The sequence below is a fragment of the Arachis hypogaea genome, chromosome 5, assembly GCF_003086295.3.
Source record: "Arachis hypogaea cultivar Tifrunner chromosome 5, arahy.Tifrunner.gnm2.J5K5, whole genome shotgun sequence".
Taxonomy (NCBI): domain Eukaryota; kingdom Viridiplantae; phylum Streptophyta; class Magnoliopsida; order Fabales; family Fabaceae; genus Arachis; species Arachis hypogaea.
In genome coordinates this window covers 104,178,803-104,204,706 of record NC_092040.1, presented here as the reverse complement: position 1 = coordinate 104,204,706, position 25,904 = coordinate 104,178,803, and the positions used below count along the sequence as shown (strand labels likewise).

The following is a 25,904-nucleotide window of genomic DNA, read 5'->3' as shown; positions in this document are numbered from 1 at the left end:
TTCTTGTTTTATGTTGTATTCTATATATATATATATATATATATATATATATATATGCAAGCTTGTTGATAACTTTCATTGTCTTTTCCAATTGCCAGTTGAGTGCGACGAAATTTACGTTGTGATGATTACTATACACACAATCCTTAATCGATATATGATTGATTTTATATATTTTTTATATGATATATTAGTTTGTGTTTGTTTTTAGGGACAAGACACTGACATAGGAATATAGAGACACAAAATTGTGTTTAACAGATGAAATATAAAAAGAGATATTGTATTTAAAGACATTGAATTAGTATATTTTATATCAATCTTGATAGAAAAGACATAAGAATACTAACAAGGGACACAATTTATTTTTTATTTTTTATTATTCTTGTTAATTTTTTATAATTATATTTTTTCTTAATTTTTTTAAATAAAAATAGAATAAATTAAATTTCATAATTTATTCTAATTTATCATCAAACAGAATATAAGAACATAAAATTTTGTATCTCTGTTTTATTTTGTCTTCTTATTAGAAACAAAGGCAACCTTAAATATAAGGTTTTGTTAATATGTGATTTTAAAATACATTTTTAAAAAGTGATTGATAAAAAATTATTGAAAAAATAAGCGCTTTACATTTTTAATACACTGAACATACTAAAAGTTTTAAAAATGTTATCATTATATTACTAAAATATATTTTTAAAATAAATTTTAATTAAATATTATAAGATATATATATACACCTATATCTAAAAATCCAGTTTGAAAAATAATGGCAGAATATGTGACAAGATACTAATATGTGAAAAGAAAATTATATATTTATAAATTTTAGGAGCCAACTTTGTACAATCAATATTATAATCAGTACTAATATAAGAAAAAAAATTTATAAAATTCTTAAAAAATAAAAGTATTCAAAATTCTATTGAAAATATATCTAAAATCTAAATTTAACAAAAAAAACTTTATATGCTTTGTTCATCTATTTATATACGTAAACACTACTGTATACATAGATAAACGCTTTTCTTTAAAAGTTGTCCTTTATTTGTTAATTAACAAAAAGGTAAAATTAGAAAGCAACTGCTTAATTAATGTTTAATCAGCTAACAGATATACCGTACCCATCTAGATCGAAAACATTTACAAAGGAATAATTGTGCAATTTCTTTTTTGTACTATTGCATTTTGTTTGTTCATCAATCATTAATTAACACAGTAGTAATTAGGAGTTTGGAGAGAGAGTAGACCAGATGTTTGACTCAAAACTCAAAAGACATAGTTTCTTTTTTCTTTTGTGTTGCTTTTATTAATTATTTAATTAATTAAAGAAAAAGAACTAAGAAGATAGAATTAGTCTACACGTGCAGTTGTAAGGATTCTAAGCTAAATAAAGTTAGTTAGTTACGCCTGAACAACAGCTGATCAAATCAAAACCTAAAACATAACTATCCATACAACTTCCTTATATAGTCTAACAAGAATACCAAACTCTCCCCAAACCATTCTTTTTTCTAATCTACATATACTAATTAATTATTAAATCTTTCAATTTATTAATTAATTAACTTAATTTGCATGTAGCACAAACTAAAACATATATTACATATATAGATGGATGGTACATCTTATTATATATTTGATCTTTTTATTGGTTAAAATTACATAGACTTTCTCACGTTACGGCTAGCAAAGTGTTATACGTTTTTATCTATGGTTTATGTGATGTCACACTTGTATATAAAAAAATAAGAACAAATACCCATGTATACATACATTCTCCATCTGGCAAAAGAATGATATATTGTTTCAATGTAATCCGATTAGTAAATTAATATATAAAATATGGATTGGAAAAAAAAAAAAAGAATGAAATGAGCACGCTTGGTGGGTTATAAGTAGACGTTGTAGGTTAGAAATTAAACTTAGAAAGACGTTGAAAGCAGAACCAAACTCGCTCCACTAAGCAACCTCTTTTCTTTCCCCCTTAATGTATAGACACAACAATAATAACATATATATTAATATTATATGGTGTGTGTATATATGTGTGTGTGTTACTTATAAGAGGGTTTGTTAGCCAAAACGTTTGCATCAATCGCAGGTGCAAGGTCCTCCCACTCTCTAACGGAAAACACTTTCCCATCTTCCCATCACACACACCATATATTCTCTTTCTCTCTCTCTCTCTTTCTTCTTCCTCTCTTCATTTATATATATCTATCTATATATTCTTTACTATATACTTTATCTCTTAATTATATATCTTTCTTCATTCCCTCTTTGCTTTATTAACATTCTTTCATATATAGCAAATTAAGGGAAAGGAAGAAGATTTAGAGAAGGGGATTAATAAGGGAGGAGGAGATTAATGAATATATATAATTAAATCAAATCAAAATTAAACCCCTACTTAGCCTATCTTTATTATTTTATATTATTGAAGAATTAGGGCTTTTTGTATTCTTTGATTTTGTTAATTGTGGAATTAGGGTTACAAAAAAATGTGTACTAGAGGACATTGGAGACCAGCTGAAGATGAGAAGCTTAGGGAGCTGGTGGAACGCTATGGACCTCATAATTGGAATGCCATAGCTGAGAAGCTCCGTGGAAGATCAGGTTTTTTTTTTTGTATATATTATTATATGTCAAACTAGCTAGCTAACTAGTCAATTAATCTCTATAATAGTTAATAATTCATCTTCTCTTCTTTTGAAAAACAACTTCTATCCATGATGATTCATTCAACTGATTAAATATATAACACTTTGATTGTTCATATAGATATTCGTACAGTAAAATATTTCTTCAATATTTATATATCTCTCATTTTTTTTTAATCAAATCTATAAAAGATAATTGATTAGTAAAATATATATTTGATTCAATCTAATTTAAAACTCTACATATAGCTAATATATGAGTTTCATATAATTATAGTTTCTTGTGTGTGTCTTTAAAATGTTTGATAAGGAACATCAGACTGCAAATCATGTAATAAGTTAATTACAATTTGCTATTTTGAAATATCATTGAATTAAAACTGTTGTATATAAATAAATATAAATTTAAAATTACATAAAAATAATTCAATAAGAATTATCATAAATTTAATAAAAAAATATTATGTTGATATAAAAAATCAGCTATCAAATTAATTATTTTATATTTATTTATAATATATATGTTTTTAATTTATTTTTATATATATTTTATATTTTAATATGTGTTTTATATAAATAACTGATTTAGTGATTAATTTTTTGTAACCACTTAGTATAATTGAAATTTAATTATAATTGGTTCGTATAATTAATTAAGAATAACAGGATGTTATGATTTCTTTTTAAAATTTTACAGGGAAAAGTTGTAGGTTAAGATGGTTCAATCAATTGGACCCAAGAATAAATAGAAACCCGTTCACAGAGGAAGAAGAAGAACGGCTTTTAGCATCTCATAGTATTCATGGAAATAGATGGTCAGTGATTGCAAGACACTTCCCTGGAAGAACTGATAATGCTGTCAAGAATCATTGGCATGTGATGATGGCAAGAATACGCAGAGAAAGATCTAAAGTTTATGCAAAACGACCACTTCATCATAGAACATTTTTTTCTCCAAACCTTCAACAACAACAACAACAAGAGGATCATGATGATGAGACAACAAACTTTGACACAAAAAATAATATATCATACTGTCTTGTTGACAAGTTTCATGGAAAATATAGCTACCCTGCTTGTCTCACTTATGCTACTTTCCAACTTCCTAACAAGTTTCACTTTCAAGGTCCAACTTCTTGTGCTACATTGCTTCAAGGTACATCCAAAATTTTGATGCCTCATTGCTAACTTCTATAACTAATTATTTTATGAGAAATTATTTTTCTACCCATTTATTTACACATCTTTTATGTATTTTAATTATATAAAATAAATTTTTAATTATTTTTAATATTAAAAAATTAAATTATTATGTTAGTCTTTATAATTTTATCAAATCTATAATAATTTTTTATATCTCAAAAGTTCTTAATTGAATTCTTACACCAATTTTAAATTTATAATTACATCTTTGATGTTACAAAATTATTTAATTTAACAAAATATGCAGAGACATAATATTAATGATGTGAAATAGATAAAAATATTGTTTTAATAGTTATTATTAAAATAATTTAATTATAAATTTAAAACTGTATAAAAATTTAATTAAAAATTTTAAAATATAAAAATTTAATTATAAATTTAACAAAATTATAAAAACTAAACAGTTAAATTTGACTTGTTAAAACATTTACAAAAATATTAATAGGCAAAAAATTGCATATAAGATTCGCTTAATTTATATATAGTCACTCCGAATCAATGTTATGTTAGTTTAAGTAGTAAAACGGTTGCCACTATGAAATTTAGTTCATGACTTCATGTATATCTGTATAATCAACTTTTAAAATATGCAATTTGACATGCTAAAATTATTAAATACTATAAAAAGTAATTTTCTATTAATAAAGTTTTTTAAAATTATCTTTACATGAAATGGTTTATTAATAAAAGTTAATTCTGGAATGAATTTAGCGGGAGTATATTTTGTATTATTTGACAACTTTAAAGAGTCAAATTTTATATTTTAAATTATAAAAATAAAATGCACATGAAAAATTCAAAGAGATGATAAATCACAAATCAAAATTGAAGTTGTGACTAATGTTGTTGTGGCACTGCAACTACATTGCAAATGTAACATTTTATATGCATACATTAGCTTTTGTAAATTTCTTTTCCCTTGTAACTCAATCACATTCCATACCCTAGTCATAGAGTGAATATCTAAATTGATTTTTAAAGAATTTTGGATTGGATGCTTTGGCCTCTCAATCAAATTTTATTTTTTAGAGGTTCGCAAAAATTGTTCTCGTTGGACAGATTGATTCTTCCATTGGTTGTAATCAAATTTTAGTATGTGATTGGCCAAATAACTCATTAATAAATTTTATTATAAAATAACTAAATTCTCAAAGAATATACTTTAAGATAAATTAGTCCTTCTTCAAAACAATGTAAAGACCAATCTATTCGATAAAAATAATTTTCAAAGACTTTTAGATAATACAAATTTGTTAAAAATCAAAGTATCTAAATCGAAATTTTTTAGATATTAATTTGGAGTTTTATTTCTAATTGTAATATAAAAGCATATATAACATTATTATTGGCTTCAATTTTCATTAAACTACTTATTAAAAATTTTAAATTAGCTATTAGATATAGACACATAATAAATTAATAAAATTATATTGTTATATATCTAACACATTCTCTTCATGCAAATTCATATTTTAAACTTAAAGCATGAATTATGTTAAAATTAAATTATACATTTATTTAGAAGAATAAAGGCAACAAAACAAAATTATAGTTTGTTTTCTATCATTAAAGCTGATCTAATATTTTAAATTACTTATCTAAAAACGTTAAACTGTTAGACATACATAAATAGTTATATATCAAACATACTTCATACATAAAAAATATCAATTGTGGTCTTAGTGAGAACATCCATTTTTCATCATAGCCAAATTGACAATTGTAACATCAATTTAAAATATACCTTAAATTGTACTCATTATTCCTTTAGTAGTATCTAGCTAATAACTTTTTTTGATGATATTATTGCAGAAAGAAGTCAATCAATTGAGTTCTATGACTTTCTTCGAGTAAACACAGATTCCAACAAGAGTGAAGTGAGTAACAACAATGGCAAAAAGGAAGATGAAGAAGTGAATCAAGATCCTGTGGGGCATCACAGCAAGGATGGAATTCCATTCATTGATTTTTTGTCTACTCAAAGTTCCTAACACCATTGCAACTAATAAGACATAAGAGTACCACTTTGTATCAATTATAAACCCTAACTAGAACACAATCAAGACCTTTAAATCCTTTCATGCATGCATGTAACTGCTGCAATCACAGGAATTGATGTATTTAATATACTACACTAGTACACTCACATTACAACGTGTAAAAAGTATGTTGTGATCTTAAGAACTTCATTCTATATACGATATGGCAACATTATTATCATTCAAACTGAAGAAAATTAGAAATTCTATAGAATATTATCATTCTGAACACTGGCATGGTCTTGTAATTATAGCATATTGCAACCTTTCCCCACATATGTCGTTGGATTTTTTAAAAGGGGTTCCAACATTTGCAGTTAATCTTAATGAACTTACCATGGTGTAGCAATTGGTTTTGATTTAAAGAGATTAAGGAATTTGAATGCTTAACAGCTTCTATTCCCAGAAAGAAGTTTATATCACTATAGTCTTTTAATAGAAAAGTTTGCTTAGAACAGATTTAATTTCAGTTTCATTATTGCCAGTAACATGCATATCATCAACATAAACAAAAATAAAAAAGAATAAAAAAGATTGAATCAGCAGTATATCTTGTAAAAAGTGAAGGACCAGCAGACTTTGTAACTTTAAAACCAAAAGACTGAAGGCTCTTGGGCTTGTTTAAGGCCATGTATGACCTTGTTAAGTTTACAAACAAGCTTAGGATTAGAATGATTAAAACCTGTAGATTAGGACATAAACACAGTTTTATGTAAATTTTTCATTAAAAAATGCATTATAAAAGTTATATTATTATATCCTCCAACTTTTAGATAGAGCGGCAAAAGTCAAGATGATTTTAATTGTAACATGTTTGATTATAGGTGAAAAAACTTGATCAAAATCAACTTCTACAGTTTAAATAAAATTCATAGCAACTAGTCTTGTTTTATGTCTTATAATTTCACCTTTTGCATGCATTTGTCCTGACAATAAAAATTCGTTTACAAATTACTTTTTTCATTTTCTGGTAATTCAATTAAGGTCCAGGAATTATGATATAGTAAAGCCTTATATTAACTACAATTTGAAGGAGCTTCTAGGAATTAATTAAGGGGGAGGACTATGTTAAAACTCAATAGAATCCATCCCAATGTCATTATTATATTTTCCTCTAGTATAACATATTTATCTCACTAGAACAAAATTTAAGCATGGCTGAAGGTCATTAGTATAGAAAAAAATTAAGAGTAATTATTCAAATTAGTCTCCAAAAATTTTAAAAGCAGACATTTTAGTCTTTGAAAAAAATTAATACACATTTTGATTTTTATAGTTTTTTTTTGCTGGCCAAAACAGCTCCCAAACTAATTTTCGACATGATTCACTAACAAAAAATACTGAATTAGTACGTTAAATTGCACATGTGGCTGTTAAGTGCTCACGTGTGCAACATCGACTTGTGCGAGGGGACAAAACAAGTCTTGGCTTTCTTCTTCACCTTCTCAGACATGTTTTTCATCTATTCCACTATCCTCTTCTTCTTCTTCCTCTTTTTTTCCTTCTCCACCATCTCTCTTTCTTACCTTTTTTTTCCTCTCGACAACTACCTCCTTGATTACAGTTCTGCCGACCACCGCTTCTTCTCGGACGATTTCGCCCGAATACCCAACTCTCCCTTCCACTATCATTCTCCTTCATGATTGAATTCATACAAAGCATAAAAGCCAAGAGAACTCATAGCCAAAATCAAATTTTCACGAAATCAAAATTCGAAAGGATGCAACATGAAATACAGGTTCAAGAAAGATAGAATTCCTGTACAAATATAAGTAATTGTAACATTTTTTTTATTGAATCATTTTGAAGGGAACTAAAAGCGAGAGTTGGGTGTTCCGTGGAGAGAAAGGAAGTAGCAACGGTGGTGAGTGAGGCGGCAAAATCACAATTGAGAAGGTAGTTGTCGAGAGGGGAAGGGGTGGGAAAGAGAGAGGGTGGAAAAGGAAAAGAGAAAGAAGAAAAAGAACAGGGTAGTACAATGGATGAAAAATATGGCTGAAAAGGTGAAGAAGAAAGTTGGCACTGTCTTGTCCCCTCACATATGTGAACATTGCACATACACGTGAATATTTAACGGCCATGCATGCGATGTTAACATGCTAATTCAGCATTCTTTGTTAGTGAGTCACGCCAAAAACTGGTTTGAGAACTATTTCGGCTAACAAAGAAAAACTATAGGATCAATATTTGTATTAATTTTTTTGGAGACTAAATATCAACTTTTAAACTCTTCAGGAACTACTTGGCTAATTACTCAAAAATTAGTAATGATTTCATAAGAGTATTTTTTTATAACAAGAAATTTTCTCAAAAAGATGTTCAATTGTATTTTAAATTGAGTTTAGTTTTGAAAATAAGACAAGACAATATATTAAAAACAAGACAAAGATAAAAAAAAAATAAAGTTCGTGTATTTTGTTAAATTAAACTAAAATAAATTATGAAAGTCTAATTTAATTTTATTTTTTATTCAAAAAATTTAGGAAAAAATATAATTATGAAAAATAATAAGAATAATTAAAAAAATAAAAAATAAGTTGTGCCTCTTCTTAGTATCTTTATGTTTTTTCTGTCAGAATGAATATAAAATATACTAATTCAGTGTCTCTGCACACAATATCTCTATCCATATCTCACTGACAAAACTAATTTTTAAAATTTGTTAACAAAAAAAATACACTTCAAATTAAATTATTTTAAAACTCAATCAAAATATCTAATCATTAAATATATATTCTTATCTCAAAACGAGATTTTAAGGATTGAATTTTGATATATTTTCTACAAACACGATTAAAAAAATAAAATATTTTTATCTTTAAAATTTAATGATTTTATACTAAGTAGATATTTTTTATTATTTTTTTATAAATTGCTAAAATATTTTTAAAAAATGAGAAACTCTAGAGATTAGTTTTGATTTTTTTTGCATGCACTTTCCAAATAGCTATCGAAATAGTCTCACAAAATTTTGAATTAACTGTGATAATAGTCTACTAAATATAAAAGTTATTTATTACTTATAAAAAATATTTTTTATTTTTGTTGTATTTTAAAATATGTTAAGAATATTTTTATTGTTAACAACTATAGAAGATACTTGTATTAGTAATTTGATAGTTTGAGAGATTTTTTATAGTTTATTCTTTTATAAATGAACCTTAGCTTGCCTTTATATATAGAAGAAACTAATTTAGCTAAAATTAATATGTAAATATCAATATTGATAAATTTACCAAAAAAGAAAAATTAGTATTCACAATATTGGTGATATATCAACTCCTAGACAGTTAGATGGTGGTTAGTAAAAATATTGTTGTTGTTGTTGTTGGCAGAATTTTCAGGATTTGAATTGTTGTTGTTGCTAGAATTTTAAGATTTGAATTATTGTTGTTAATCTTAGGAGATAAATTATTAGATGAATATAGAGATGTATTCATGGTTGAGAAAAATCATAAGCTCTGATACTATATAAAAGCTTAAATACAGAATCTCAAAGAATAAGAAATGAACAAAAGATTCATAACAGAGAACTAAAATCCAGAAGACAATAAAACAGAGAAGAGTATATTGAATTTGAGAAGATTAATTTGAATAATAGTGCACTAAACCATTAGGGTTGCACATGAGTGAATAGAAGATACAAATTAAAAATCAAGTCATAGCTCTTTTTTCTAATATATAGAGCTACTACACCAGCTAAAATAGAAAATTACTTACTAGTTAAAATAAAAAATTACTTTTAGTCCCTTCTGGTTATTCTAGTTTTCCTTTTATATTGTCAATAGTTAGGTTGTGAGTCAAATTTTGTTAGGATTCTATTACTATTACTTAGTGTTAAAGATATAATACAATTCTCTATTTCTTGTTTTTATTCTCGATCACCAAAAAATTTTGTCTCTCTCAGTTTTGTTTTGGTCTTTAATTTCTTCTAACTATTCAATTGTTAGTGTTGTGCACTTTGATATAGATCTTGCAAATATCTCATATGATATCTAGAGTCGTTTTTATCTCTCATTCCATCCTCTTCTAAATAATTTAGCTCTTTCTTTTCACTATAAAAATTTCTCTTACTAATTCATTAAGCAAGAAAGCCTTTTTACCCATTGTTGATAAACTAAATGAAAATAACTATTCCGCACAACGTTATCAAACACTTCTCACCATTCAAAAAGCATTGACATAGATGATCATCTTTTTGCAGCTAAAATTCCATAATAATATATCACTGATGCCAATGCCAAGAAAATCTCATCTAAATCTGAATCTTTCAAAATGTGAAAACTACAATATCTCACTCTATTATCATGGATCGTTGCATCAATGACCACCACTTTCATAATAAAGTAATTAAATCCTCATGGTTCTATGAAATTTAAAAAAAAAAGTTGAAACATACTTCATTACTGCTTCAATTCATGAATTCAAACCCTCAAATCTCAACTGAAATCACTTAAGAAAATAGGTTATGCATCAGATTATTTTGCTCAAATAAAAAAATTGTATATTTCGACTCCTCCGACGAGGTATGAAAGGCATTCGACAGAAAATATTCTGACTTTTTCGATGATACGCGTAGTGTTTGCCTAGCCTTGGCTAGCAATGGCTTTAACTCTTTTGGAAACATGAGCTTGAAGTATTCAATTTGGTCCGTGGTTCTTATTCCGTACAACCTGTCTCCTTGGATTTGCATGAAATCCACCTCTTTTATCCTCTCCATGATTATTCCTGGGTCTAAGATGCCAGAAAATGATATAGATGTCTACTAACAGCTCTTGATCGATGAGTTGAAGCAGTTGTGGGTTGGTGTTAAAACGTACAATGCTAACAAGAAAAAATCTTCAAGAATATGCTGCGTTAATGTGGACAATCAGTAATTTTTCAGGATTTGACAACTTATCTAGGTGGAATACGTACAGTGGGAGAGCTTGTCCTGCGTACAATTTTGATATCCATTTTAGATAGATCATCTAAATTTTGATATCCTTCTAGATGCTTCTTTCCGTTCTATTTTTCATTTTTTATTATGTTGAATTGGTTGTTTATGATATTATGTGTATCCCTGAATTTAATAAAATATTATGCCGTTCTTTTCCTTGTCAAAATCATATTAGATTTCTTGTTATTAAGTGTTGATAGCTAAACAACTATTACAATAATACATATATATTATTGACATCTTCCAAATCTTTGAGCTATATTCTTTACGAATTCGTGCGGTTAGTAGCTTTCTTTTAGAAGTATCTTTAACAAACATAAAACTTTCTTGTCATAAAATTGTATTTGAAAAGAATTTAATTCTTGCATAACTAATTGATTTGAATGGCGATTTTACATGGCCTAAAGCTTCAGCGGCTGAGTTGGAGGTAAAACATTACTTAAAACATACAACTAGTCCTTGATAGGGAATATACATTATTTTCTACTTTAAATAATTATTCATTTTGATGCTCATGTCTCAACCTCAAAGTTGGCTACTTCAAAATAAACTTATCAATGTTATATTTAACCAAATAAACTACTTCTAGTAGCATTTCTCGAAGTGTTTTGCACTATATACGATTTTTAAATTCACCCGTATAGGGAGCTGAGTTGATGCTTCTTGTAAACTTCGAGTAATTAGTGAATAATTAGTTAATAAATTAATTATTAATCAAAAAATTAGAAAATGAAATTTTTTTTTTACTTTAATGGAGTAGAGAAAATTAAAATAGAAATTTTGACACTAATTTTAAAGAGTTTGGCTCAAGATTGGACCGAATGGACCGAACCGATTGGATCGGATCCAATAGCCCAATATATATAAACCTCAAGATAAGCAATTCATATGTGATTCACGCTGAATGGAAGAGAGGTGAAGAGTGAGGTTCCAATTTCAATTTTAATCTTCAATCCAACGTAACTTTTGATTCAGAGCTTCGATTGACGAGCAGTCAGCGGTCACGCGTTCGTCTCGAAATTCTCTATGAAACCCACCCAAAAATTTGGTAAGGAATCAGCTATTTCTCTCCCAGTATCTCTCCTTAAATTCAAAAATATTAGGTTCTTGGGCTTTGAGATTTTGTGATTTAATGATGTTAGGTGTGCTTAAGTAGTGCGGAATTATTGGGCCTTGTTCCAATTCCCCGTTGGTAAGGTGAGAAATCTTTAAACCTTGTGAAATTATGTATATAGCAAACCCTATATTGATTTAGTGGTGTTTATATAATATTAGATGAATTTATATGTATTGGTGGCAAATTTGTTGAGTTGGAAGCTGAATTTTCTGTTTGGAGAGATTTTGAGCTTTGGGTTTTATGGAACGCTGGTCATTTGTGGTGTTTTAAGCTTAGGGGAGAAATCGGCCAAGGTATGGTTTTAGTTTTTCGTATATAATATATAATGCAACGTGAAAACTTAGGCTAGTTGACAGTAGGATTAGTTGAATAGGTGTATAGTGCATGTTAGTGGATATAGGACGTAAATATTGAAGTTGATGTGGTTGTTAATGAATTAAAATGAATTGATTGGCTGGGATGAGAAGTTGTGATATGTGTATGTATATGTATTTAAAGGAAAAAGATTGATGATTTGTGGTTGAAATTGAACTAAAATTCATGAGGAATGTGTTGAATGGTTTATATAGTTTTGAATGTTAATGATGAGATTGGGGATGACTGTGTGTGGCCGGAATGGTCGAGATGTGTGTGTGGCCGGAACGGTTGAGATGTGTGTGGCCGGAATGGTCGAGAGGGCAAAGTTTGGGTGCGATCCCGCTTGCTTGTTAACTTGAAAATGCATTCGGATGGCAAGTTGAGGATGGAAGTTCCCTCTCTTGTCATGATGAGGGTGTCAGAAAAGTGGAAAGACACTCTCCTTCGTATGGTTTCCCCCAGATTCTTCTCTGGTTGCAAGGTGGAAAGGTACACTCATTCGATGTGAAAAGGCACTCTCCTTCATTTATGATCCTTCTGGAGATGCGCAACCTAGAGACAAATGTCCGGGTTAGCTGCTGGATGTGTCAGGTTTTGGCATTTTAACCAACACTTAAGCTCACGGCCAGTAGGATAGACATTCATCATATGCATTTGTATGACTTATTTGGGTTTGTATTTCGTGGGTTTGCTTATTTGAATATATATGCTTACTTGCTATATGATTTTCTTGCTGTAACTGTTCTATAAATGTGTTTGTCTTGAATTTATTTGTGTTTGTGAGTGATTCTATTTTGGGTTGAGCTTTGATGATGAATTGCTGTGATTTGGGCCAGAGGCCGAGGTAACTTAATTTGGGCCGGAGTCCAGGTTGAGTTTTCTTTGGGCCGGAGATCGAGCTGGTTTGATTTGGGCCAGAAGCTGTGATTAGTTGGATCAGTGTTAAGAGTTGGTTAACAATGATTTTTGAGTAAATGATGAAATGTATAGAATGTTATGAGGCATAAAAGTGAATGTAAGGGTTAGAGTTTGATTAGACAGAAAGTAAACAATAGAGTTAGAGTTATATTGTGACTTGGGTATCTTAGAAAGTTTTACCAAATTTATGATTTAGTTTATTTTTTTAGGTTTTATAATCTGAGTATCGGCGTTCTAGGGTGTTTAAGGAACAGGTCAGAGTGATTGCTCCCGACTTGGACCTTTCTCCCCCTTCACCCCGATAAAGTGGTCGTCAATGGGGAGATAGTTTCTCCTCCTCATCCTGAGACCGACTCTGATTTGAAGACTCGTGGGTAGCATATTATTAAATCTACTTCCCTTATTTGAGCCTATTCTCGAACTTCTGGGAGTAGTTCGAGTTCTTCGTTGTGTGCTTGAATATTTTCGACTTCATCATAAAATCTTACTCTTGTTGCTCACTGACTTCTATTGGGATCATGGCTTCTAAGCTACAAGCAAGTTGAAAGGGTGTCTCGCTAGTAGCTGACTGGGGGGTGGTTCGATATGCCCACAATACTTGAGGTAGCTCTTCAGCCCAGGCTCATTTTGCCTCTTGAAACCTTTTCTTTAATCCCGCCAGTATAACTTTGTTGGCTGCATTGGCCTGCCCATTTGCTTGCGGGTGTTCTACCGAGGTGAATTGATGTTTTATTTTCATACTTGCTACCAAATTCCTGAATGTAGAGTCGGTGAATTGGGTACCATTATCTGTGGTGATGGAATAGGAGACTCTATACCTGGTGATGATATTCTTGTAGAGGAACTTCCAACTTTTCTGCGCTGTGATGGTAGCAAAAGGCTTTGCTTTAATCCACTTTGTGAAGTCGTCAACTTCCACTATAAGGTATTTTACTTGCCCAGGTGCTTGGGGAAAGGGTCCGAGTAGGTCCAATCCCCATTTTGCAAAAGGCCATGGGAAAGTTATACTGATAAGTTCTTCGGGGGGAGCGACATGGAAGTTAGCATGCATCTGACATGGTTGACACTTCTTCACAAAGTCGGTGGCATCTTTTTGTAAAGTTGGCCAGTAGAAACCAGCGCGGATGACTTTTCTAGCTAAAGACCTTGCTCCGAGTTGATTTCCACAGATGCCACTGTGCACTTCTTCCAAGACTTCTTCCGTCTTTGAGGTCGGGACACACTTCAATAGTGGTGTGGATATTCCTATTTTTTAAAGGATATTTTTCACCAAGGTATAATTTTACGCCTCCCTTAAGGTTTTCTTGGCATCTTTTTCCTCTTTAAGTAGGATGTCAAATTTTATGTATTCGATCAAAGGAGCCATCCATCCGAGATTTAAGTAGGAAACTTCTACGACGTCTTGTTTGATGTCTATCTTCGTAACTGAGGGCTCTTGGAGAGTTTCTTGGATCAGGTTTTTATTATTTCCTCCTGGTTTGGTACTTGCTAACTTGGAGAGGGCGTCGGCTCTGCTGTTAAGCTCTCGGGCTATATGTCTGACCTTGGTTTCTGAGAATCGCCTAAGATGCTCCATAGTTTTTTTCTAAGTACCTTTTCATATTTGGGTCTTTAGCCTGATATTCTCCGTTAATTTGAAAAGTCACCACTTGAGAGTCACTGAAAATGACTACTTTGGTGGCACTGACTTCTTTGGCTAGCCTCAACCCAGCAATCAGAGCTTCATATTCTGTCTAATTGTTGGAGGCCGAGAATTCAAACTTCAGGGAGACTTCTATTTGGGTCCTTTCCTGGTTGACTAGTACTATGCCTGGACCGCTTTCGATTTTGTTTGAAGAGCCATCCACGTTACAACTCCTATATTTTGGATGCCCCCCTCTTGATCTCTTGTGTACTTGACCCTAACGTCGGTCAGGTATTGAGCTTTAATCGCTGTCCGAGTTTTATATTTCAAGTCAAATTCTGACAGCTCTATAGCCCATTGAACCATTCTTCCCGCAATATCCGTTTTCAGAAGGATTTGCTTCATGGGCTGGTTCATTTGAACTTTTATAGTATGAGCTTGAAAAGAAGGCCAAAACCTTTTAGACGCCACTATTAAGGCATACACAAACTTCTCGAGTTTTTGATACCTTAACTTAGGGACTTGTAGAACTTTGATGGTAAAGTAGATGGGATGCTGCCTAACCTCATCTTCTCGTATTAATGCTGACGCCACGGCCTCCTCGGCAACAGCCAAATACAAAACGAGTTCCTCCCTTTTTTTAGGCTGGGTAAGGATGGGAGGTTGGCTTAGAAACCTTTTGAACTCCTGAAAAGCTTCTTCGCATTCAGGAGTCCATTTGAATTGGCATCCTTTTCTTAGTAGAGAAAAAAGTGGTAGGGATCTCAATGCTGATCCTACTAGGAACCTAGATAGAGCTGCAAGTCAGCCGTTCAGCTGCTGGACTTCCTTGTGACAAGTCAGGCTTTTCATTTCTAGGATTACTCTACACTTGTCGGGGTTAGCCTCTATCCCCCTTTTGTGTTAGCATGAATCCTAAAAAATTTTCAGCCTCTACTGCAAAGGTGCATTTTGCGGGATTCAATCACATCCTGTGCGTTCTTATGGTGCTGAAGACTTGTAAAAGGTCGGTCAGGAGGCTGGCCCCATCCTTGGTTTTTATCAACATATCGTCCACGTATACTTCCATTAGGCTCCCAAGGTGGGGTGCGAATACCTTATTCATCAATCTTTGATACATGGCCCATGCATTCTTTAATCCGGAAGGCATGACCACGTAGCAGTAGTTTGCCCTAGGTGTGATGAAAGATGTCTTCTCCTTATCCGGTATGTACATCGGGATTTGATTATATCCCGAGTACATGTCCATGAACGAAAAATATTGATATCCCGAGTTAGAATCTACTAGGGCATCAATGTTTGGAAGAGGATATGGGTCCTTTGGGAATGCCTTGTTAAGGTCAATGTAGTCAACACACATCCTCCATTTGCCGTTTTGTTTCTTGACCAGCACCACATTCGCCAGCCAGGCCAGATACTTGACTTCTCTAATAAAGCCTGCTTCCAGTAGGACTTGTACTTGCTCCTCGACCACTTGAGCCCGTTCAGGTCTTAGCTTCCTTCTTCTTTGCTGGACAGGATGGGATCCCGGGAGAACAGCCAATCTATGTGACATGAGTTCGGGATCTATCCCGGGTATGTCGGAAGCTTTCCAAGCAAAGAGATCAGAATTTTCTTGTAGGAGCTGTGTCAGCTTCTGCTTCAGATCTTCCGTTAGACTAGCTCCTATGTTGGTATTCTTTCCGACCTCTTGCCCGATCTGTACCTCTTCAGTTTTCCCTCCGCGCTGTGGTCACAATTCTTCTTTAACTCGGACTCTTCCGAGCTCAATAGTGTTGACTTCTTTACCTTTACCTCTTAGATTAAGGCTTTCATTGTAACATTTTCTCGCCAGCTTCTGATAACCTCTTATGGTGGCGATACCTTCTGGTGTTGGAAACTTCATGCAAAGATGGGGGGTAGAAACCACTGCTCCAAGCCGATTCAGGGTTGTTCTGCTTATTAAGGCATTGTAGGCAGAAGCTACATCGACGAGAATGAAGTTGATGCTTAAGGTCTTGGACTTCATCCCCTTTCCAAAAGTAGTGTGTAGAGAAATACAACCCAGTGGCTTAATGAGAATGTCCCATAATCCGAAGAGAGTGTCAGGGTATGCCCTTAGCTCCTTCTCGTCCAATCCCAACTTGTCAAATGCTGGTTTGAACAGGATGTCTGTCAAGCTCCCTTGGTCCACGAGAGTTCTATGTAGATAAGCATTGGCAAGAATCATCGTGATAACCACCGGGTCGTCATGCCCAGGTATGATCTTTTGTCCATCCTCTTTGGTGAAAGAGATGGTCGGGAGGTTGGGTCCTTCATTCTCGACTTGATAGACTTCTTTCAAATGCCTTTTTCGGGATGACTTGGTCACCCCTCCCCCCGCAAAGCCTCCTTATATCATATGAATATGCCGTTCGGGGGTTTGTGGCGGCGGACTTCTTCGTCCATAACCTTCGTCATCCCTTTTCCTTTTTCCATCATTGTCCGACCTTTCCATGAGATATCTGTCTAGCCGACCTTTCCTGGCCAGTTTTTCTATCACATTTTTTACGTTGTAGCAATCATTGGTGGAGTGACCATATAGTTTATGGTACTCACATTATTTATTGCGGCTCCCCCCTTTTTGTTCTTGATTGGTCGCGGGGGAGGGAGCTTTTCAATGTGACAAATTTTCCTATAGACATCGACTAGGAAAACTCGTAAGGGAGTGTAGGAATGATACCTTCTGGGCCTCTCAGATGCGACTTCTTCCTTTTTCTTGGGCTCCTTCTCCTTTTTCTTTGAGGGGAGTGCCCTTGTCGCCAGCTGGGTTCTCATAACCTGGCACTTTCTTCCATATTGATGTACTTCTCAGCTCGTTCCTGTACATCACTCAAAGAAGTTGGGTGTCTCTTTGAGATGGACTGGGAGAAGGCTCCTTCTCGAAGTCCATTAATGAGACCCATTATTGCTTCTTCAGTGGGTAAATCTTGGATTTTTAAGCACGCTTTGTTGAATCTTTTCATGTAACCTCTCAGGGGTCCTCTGACCTCCTGTTTTACTCCTAGCAGCTAGGCGCGTACTTGACCTTGTCTCTTTGAATTAAAAATTGTGCGAGAAACTTGCGCGAGAGGTCATCGAAGCTGGTTACCGACCTAGGGGGAGGCCGTCAAACCACTTCATGGCCGCCTTTGTTAGAGTCGTCGGAAAAGCCTTACAGCGAATGGCGTCCGACGCGTCGGCTAAGTACATCCGACTCTTGAAATTATTGAGGTGATGCTTTGGGTCAGTCGTCCCATCGTAAAGATCTATGTCGGGACTTTTAAAGTTTCTGGGAACTTTAGCACTCATGATATCCTCAACAAATGGGTCATCTTCTCCTAATGGGGTGTCTTCCCGATCTCTTCAAGAATCCTTATTTCGGAGGTTGGATTCCAGCCTTGAGAGATTTTCTTCAAGTTCTCTTTGCCGCTCGATCTCTTTCCTTAAGCTCATTCCGCCTCGCGCTGTCGTTCCAACTCCTGTTCCAGTTGCTCGTGTCGACCTTGGTGACCATGCAAAAGTTCCATTAGGTCGGCAGAGTGAGGCTGTCCATCTTTTTCGGGCTGATGAACATCAGAGGAGATTCTTTTTTAGAGGGACCTTCGCCATGCTGCCTCTCCGTCCCTTGTAGGGATATTATTGCTCTATCATTGTTCACAACGCCTTGGTGCTCTTGTTCAGACTTTGATGCAGTGTGTCCATCTTCCTGTTGGTCGTCCGCCATCTCTAGTTGATCTTCCAAGTCCCCGACAACGGCGCCAATGTTCTGGGGCTTACCTAGAATTGGATGAGTGGGCTTGAATGTGTAGCCCAAACATTTGAAAGGAGGTGGTCCCCGACGGGTTTGCGTCTGTGAGCCTCCTTCCGACTTGTTTGTATGTTCGTTGGTGAATAGGGGGTGGTACCTGCAATGACACTCTGATGCCTAAGTTAGCAAGGGGTGTCATTCCACTTTTTGTGGTGGATAACCGTCCCTTTATCTTAGGGTTGTTACGATGTTTCTTCTAGAAGTGGGTGAGAGATTTAAGGAGGCAGTTACTTATTTGAATAAGTGTTATCTACCAGCTATTGTCGAGTCCAACCTCTTGGAGAAGGTCGGGTGAATAATGATGGTCAATCCTTTGGTTTGGGCCTTTTTGCTTTAGTTGGGCCTGACCGTTGTATTGGACCAAGATATGAACAATTATATACAGTTGAGAAATGAAACAACAGCTAAACCTTCAATAACTAATTAAAAAACCACCACTTTTGAAGTCCCTGAAAAAGGAGGTGCATGTTAGGCGATGAGGAGAGAAAAAAATTTCTATATATTGAGATTTCATTGCTAACTGATATTTAAAAATAATAAAAATGAAATAAAGAGTAAATATTCATTTTGATCCTTAATAATTTTTTTTGAAAGAGTACGAGACTTAGGGGTGTCAAAAATATCCAGGAGATGGGGATCCCCGCAGGGACCGCCCCGAATGGGGCTCTAATGGTGGAAAATTTTTCCCGTGGAGATGGGGAGCGAAATTCTCCTGAGATAGGTGTGGGGACCCGAGCGGGGATCTCCGCCCCATTCTCGTTAATTCCCCAAATTTTTGAACTTACTTAATAACCCTTACTTTATTTCTAATATAGGGGTTCTTTTAGTAATTTCACTCATTGAAAAACTCTAACCCTATTGTTTAAGATTTTATTTTATGGACTATGATTTTGCTATGTTATATTTCTGGACTTATAATCTTGGATAAGATATGTTTGTGTGTTTGTAATAATATTTTGTAGTTTGTTTTTTTATTTTTTTATATTTTTTATTATAATTTCTATGTGAATGTTAAACATATGGAGTTAGGGAATGGGCCCCACGAAAAATGCGGGAAACGCGAAAAACGGGGATAAGGACAATTATTCTCCCATGGCGGGGAACGGGACGGGGACAGGGATTAATTCTGGAGGCGGGGACGGGGAACAGGGAGGCATCCCCCACCCCTGCCGCGCCCTATTGACATCCCTAACGAGACTTTTAATAAAAAATACATTTATTTCGATCTTTGATATTTAATTTTATAAGACTAATTAGCTCTTCTATCATTGATCTCTTTACGAAATATATGTATGTGACACGTTAATCACTAATATATTATTCATTTAATTTTTATAAATAAAAATAATTTAAAAAATATTTCTTAGTTTTACACGGTAAATTTAGTCAATATATTTGAAAAAAGTAACAAAAAGAAAAAACTAAACGGTCCTGATAATTATACCTAAAAAATAACGAAACTCCCAACAAAAAAGAATTTGTCAATCCTAATTATTTTTAACGGATAAATCAATAGTTTAACATATCATGTAGGCTTATTCCGTTAATACAAATAAAAAATATTGACAGAAGGACTAACATATTAATATTATTAAAAAATATTATTGATTTTTTAAAAAAATACTTATAAAATTAAATAAAAATATACATATTAATAAAAATGACATTGCAAGTTGTTATTAGCCTTTTCTATTTGTTACTAATTAGTCTAAAATATTTCCTACTTGCCTCACCTAAAAAGCTTAAAAGGGCCCGTCCTGCTTACCTTTTCCATTGGCTGAGGGAGATTATAATCCCAGATGACTGGAGTTATAGCATACATTGAGCCAGCAGGGAGAGTCTTCATTACTTGCGCGTGTACATTAGCTTAAAAAAATTCCATGCTATGCTGCCCCGAAGGGCATTAGCCAATCCCAAAGTCAAGTCCAAACTTTTCTTAGCAGCTCCCTTCTTTTTTAGGGTCTAGCCTACCCTCACTATAGGAATATACTAAAGCTAAAATAGTCGTAGCAACCCTCTATCTTCTATATTAGCCTAAGGCGAATGTATGCTAACAGCTCGCGATAGATTTAGCAAACTAAAAAAAGTTGAGAAGGTCAAGTAATTCTAATTGCGAAGTTTTTAGGAAAAAATAATTGAGAGTCTAATTTCCAACTAAAGATTTTTATTCTTGTGGGGACAGCTTAGACAACTACTTACTTAGGGCATCTCATTACCTGAAACCAAAGGACATGAGAGATATCGTCGGGCTAAATATTTCGTCTTTTTTCTTTATCTAGGGTTAAGTATGATTTTGATTCTTATGATTTAGGCTGAAAATTTTTTTTATCTCCAATTTTTTTTTCATACAAATCGTCCCTAAGATTCAATGTAGTTTTAAAATTATCCTTTTGGACAATTAATTTTTTAAATAACAAAAATACCCTCTTTCTTCTCACCACCGCCACCACCCCATCTACTACCACTCCATCACCGTCTGCACCACCCCATCCACTACCATTTCATCACTATATATTCATAAATTCAACAAGAAAATTCAACCTTCAACAACAATCTCAAATAAATCAAAACCAAAATAGCAATTCGTCACCAAAATCATCATTCATTAATAAAAAAACAAGAAAATCATCATCATCATCATCAAATTAAACATTAACAAAAAAATTACACATTAACAAGAACAACAAACATCTTGTTCTTCTTTCAATTTCTCACCAAAACCAAAGAACCAATAAAAACAACAACAATCCAAAAAATAGAAATTAGGTTTGTTCTTCCCATTATTCTTCTTCTTCTATTAACAAAACTCAAAACTATTAACAAAACTCAGTACTAAAATTCTTCTTCTTCCATTCAAAAAATTCAAATCCAATTACAAGAATAAAAAATTTCCAAATTGACCTCTGCATCTAGATATGTAAGGTGAACGGTTATACATATATTTTAAGAAAAAAATTATAATAAAATCAAAAGAAGGAGGCAAACAAAGATAGATGAAGCTTTTTTTTCAATTTTTGTTTGTACTTGGCATTTCTGAAAGGTTAGACTTTTTCTTAGCGGCTGATTTTGAAGGTATTGTCTGATTGCCAAAGAAAGAGACACTAGCTTTTTCTCTTTACAAATCTCAAGACATTTACACCTCCCTGTGAAAATGTCAAAGATTTGATCAGAACCTTCAGCTCCATCAGAGGCGTGGCAGCGACAGGGACATTGTTGGTGGAAGCAGAGACGCTGCTGGACTGCTGGAGGATGCAAGGAACACGACCACCACCACCACCACCTTTCCGACGACAAAGAAGAACACGAGGACAAGGGCCAAGCGCATCGTGGTGAGGCGAGGGCGAGTCGCGACGCTGCGAGGACAAGGGCCAAGCGACAGCAAGGGCGAGGGCGAGGGCGAGGCGAGGTCCTTCTCTCCTTCTCTCTCTCTCTCTCTCTCTCAGTTTTTGCTTCTCTCTCTGAGTTTCTGCTTCTCTCTCTTCTGAAAGTGTGATGGAAATAATAATACTGATGGTATAATTGTCCGAAGGACAATTTTAAAACTACGTTGAACATTAAGGACGATTTTGTATGCAAAAAAAGTCGGAAGTGAAAAATATTTTCACCCTAAACCATAGAGATCAAAATCGTACTTAACCCTTATATCTACCTATTTAGTTGATATAAAGATTCTCTTTTGTTTTATGTATTTTAGATAAAATGTTGTGTTAACTTTTTTATTATCTATTTATAAAATAGAATATGCACTTCTTCTAATAAGTTAAATTAATATGGTTAAAATTAATAAACAAGTTTATGTAAATTATGATGTTTAATTTAAATTGAATACACCTAAGACTTAATATAATCCTACTAATATAATATCTTAATAGTCAGGGGCGGAGCTAGGTGGTGGAAAAGGGGGGCGATGGCCTCCCCTAATTTTAATTTTTTACATGTAAATTATATATAAATTTCAGTTTAGCCCCCCTTAAAATTTTATTTTAGTCTTAGTTTATTGTATAAATATTTTTGGCCCCCCTCTAATATTTTATCTAACTCCGCCCCTGTTAATAGTTTTTAAACAATAATGAAAATATTAAAAATATATATATATTCTCTATTCAGTTTTTATTTAAAAAATCATTAATATTTCTCAATTTTTACACAATAAATTCAATCAATATATATAAAAATTGTAACAAAAATAGAGAAAATTCTTAAATGAGTCCTGACTATTATCCAAACGATAGCAAGGTCCTCAATAACAAAATCTGTCGATCCTAACTAACACTTAACAGATAAATTAGCAGTTTAACGTGCTACGTAAACATGTTTTATTAACTCTAAAAAAATTATTAATAGAAGAGCTAATTAATCCCACAAAATTAAAGATCAAGAGCTAAAATAATTTTTTTGTTATTTATTTTATTGTTTTTCAGAATAATTATTAAGTACTGTTTAGAATTTTTGTTCTCTAATCATCTCTATAAAAAAATACGGTAAGCCTTCTTTTTTGGTAACAAAATATGTTGGCGTATTTCTTTTATTAATTTGGGCGTATTCAATAAGATAAATATACTAAGTATCCAAATATTTTTGAACTAAATTTTTAACTAAGTTTGCACACTTCTTCTTCATTTTCTCCTGTTTTTTCTTCTTTTTCTCCTGCTTCTTTCTTGTCCTTCGTATCATTATTATTGTCATCTTCTTCCTCTTTTGCGCGCCTCTTTTTTCAACCTCGTTGTCACTATCACTACTGTCATTGTCATTGTTACCGCTGTCTTCTTCTTCTTGATGTTATTGTTGTTATTCAATTTTTTCTTTTCATTTTCTTTCTCCTCATCCTCTTTTATTATCGTTATCATCCTCCTCATCATCTTCATCTTCTTCATCTCCTATAAACATTAAAAAAACTATAGCGCCGAAATTTTGATACATAGCACATAATTTTGGTGCACAGCACACAAATTTTAGTATACAGCACAAAAATTTTTGAAAGATCTTATATCCAAATCATTGACACTCAACCAATAAAATATACACATCACAAAAATTTTAGTGTACAATACAAAAATCTGAATACATAATATAAAAATTTTGATGTGCAGTACACAAATTTTTGGAGAATTATATATTCAAAACATTGACTTATCCAATAAACAGAATACATTCGTAGTAAAATTTGTGTACTAAGTGCAAAAATTTGTATACTATATCAATAAAATACAGCAAATAAATTTTGGTGTACAACATACAAATCTTGATACATGACACATAAATTTTGATATGCAGCATAAAAAATTTTGAAAAATTACATACTCAATATTAATTCACCCAACTAACAAAATACATTCATAGCAAAAATTTGTTATATACAAAAATTTGTATACTATATTAATAAGTTTGTATTATATGCAAAATTTTATGTGTTATATTTTATAAATTTGTATGGTGCAAAAAGTACAAAAAAAAAGAAAAATAATAAATATGTCTACTGTATGCTCGTTTTTGTTTTTTTTATTGAATTTGCCCTAATTTAATTGGACTTAATTACAAAAATATTTGTACATATATATAATTTCATTCATTTGATAATATTGCGAATATTGCTGCTTATTGTATTGTAAACCCAATTTACTTAAAAGGCCAACAACTTTAATGAGGGTTAATTAAAAGACAGGATCCGAGCTTTAGGTTAGATGAATCTGGGATCCGGGTCTAAGTTTCTGGTGTGCAATGCCCACAAAATATAGCAGGATCCAAAAATGTTAATTAACATAAAACTATAAAAGTGACATATGTATATTTAGCTAATAAAAAAGGTTTACGTTCATAAAACAAATCAACTATTATACCAATTATTATGTATTTGTGTTTAATATATATGTTATTTAATTCATTTTAATATATATTTATATAAATAATTAATTTAATAGTTAATTTTATATATATATGTAGTATGATTGTTGACTAAAAAAATATTTTACTTTTTTCAAGGTTAATCATAAAAATTTGTTTTAGCATTTTAAAATTATTTATAGGATATTTTAGTTTTTTATTTTAAATTAAAATTGTTAATTGCTAATAGAAGCAAACAATCTTAAATAATTCTATAAAAATATTTTAAGAATAATGTTATACATCCAACTTTTTTTGTTAATAAAATCTAATCAAATTAGTCTAGCATAATAAAAATTAGTTATAACTAGCATTATTCTAAATCTTATTGTTTAACTTAGTTAGATTTAGTTCATAAAAAAAATTTAAATGTGTAGCATTACTCATATTTTAATAATTTTAAAATTATTACTTAAAAGGTATTTTAATATTTTTTAAATTAATAACAAAAAAGGTATGTTTAATTTTTAAGTAAACTCAGTGGATATTTTAGTTTTTTTTTAAAAAATCAAATTCAAATTTTAATTTGTAATATAATTAAACAACTTTAAATATAAAAAGATATTTTAATTTTTTTTACTATTATTCTTAAAATACTATTCTTTTAAGAATATTAAAAAAATTTTAACCCTTTCAAAATATTAATCAAAAAATATTTTAGTCTTTTATAATTAATTTGAAGGATATTTTAATATCAAGAATATATAACATATTTTTAAAAATAAAAAATATTTATTCATATAGATTCTATGATACACGTCAATTTTTATTAACTCATGTATTTATTATATCCTTACGTATACCAGCAGCAGAGCAAGCACCTAATATCTTTTTAAGTAAGCGGAAATAAAACAATATTATTATGTTATTGGACCTCATGCAAAGGATTTTAAACAACACCAACAACATTCTACGTTACCCTTTTTTGCTTTTTCACATGCCACTTTGCATCCATGTGTTACCTTTTTAGTGTTTTTGATGGACAGTTAGTTTTTCAGTTTCATTTCTTTGTAGTTGGTAGTATATGCTTTAAATAAAAATATTATTTATACATTAAAATTAATTATTAATATATTTATATATAAATATATTTATAATTTAATTTATTTTTAATATATATTTATATTTTAATATGTATTTTATACTTAATTAATTTTAGTAGTTAATTTTAATATTTTTTAAATTAAATATCATCTAATGACCAATATGCAATATAAGATCTTGCACAAAGGCAAATCACGTTACTATACAACAATGATTGTACTTCAAAATTTGTTTAATTCAAGAGGCAATCAAACAATAAAAATAATAAACTACGATCTAGAACAACACTTTAGTATGCTATAA

General features: G+C 31.8%; 1 protein-coding gene across 1 annotated transcript; it reads left to right on the top strand.

Annotated features, from left to right (window-relative positions):
• Positions 1-2,085: 2,085 nt before the first annotated feature.
• LOC112802412 (transcription factor MYB52) lies at positions 2,086-6,095 on the top strand. Its single transcript, XM_025845626.3, has 3 exons — positions 2,086-2,625; positions 3,367-3,825; positions 5,688-6,095. Exons 1-3 carry the CDS (start codon positions 2,511-2,513, stop codon positions 5,864-5,866), a joined length of 753 nt encoding a protein of 250 aa, XP_025701411.1. The 5' UTR covers positions 2,086-2,510; the 3' UTR covers positions 5,867-6,095.
• Positions 6,096-25,904: the final 19,809 nt, after the last annotated feature.

Coding starts and splice junctions, on each gene's coding strand:
- LOC112802412 (XM_025845626.3), top strand. CDS start 2,511: ATGTGTACTAGAGGACATTGGAGACCAGCTGAAGATGAGAAGCTTAGG. Junction 2,626..3,366: donor GAAGCTCCGTGGAAGATCAG/GTTTTTTTTTTT, acceptor AAAATTTTACAG/GGAAAAGTTGTAGGTTAAGA. Junction 3,826..5,687: donor TTGTGCTACATTGCTTCAAG/GTACATCCAAAA, acceptor ATATTATTGCAG/AAAGAAGTCAATCAATTGAG.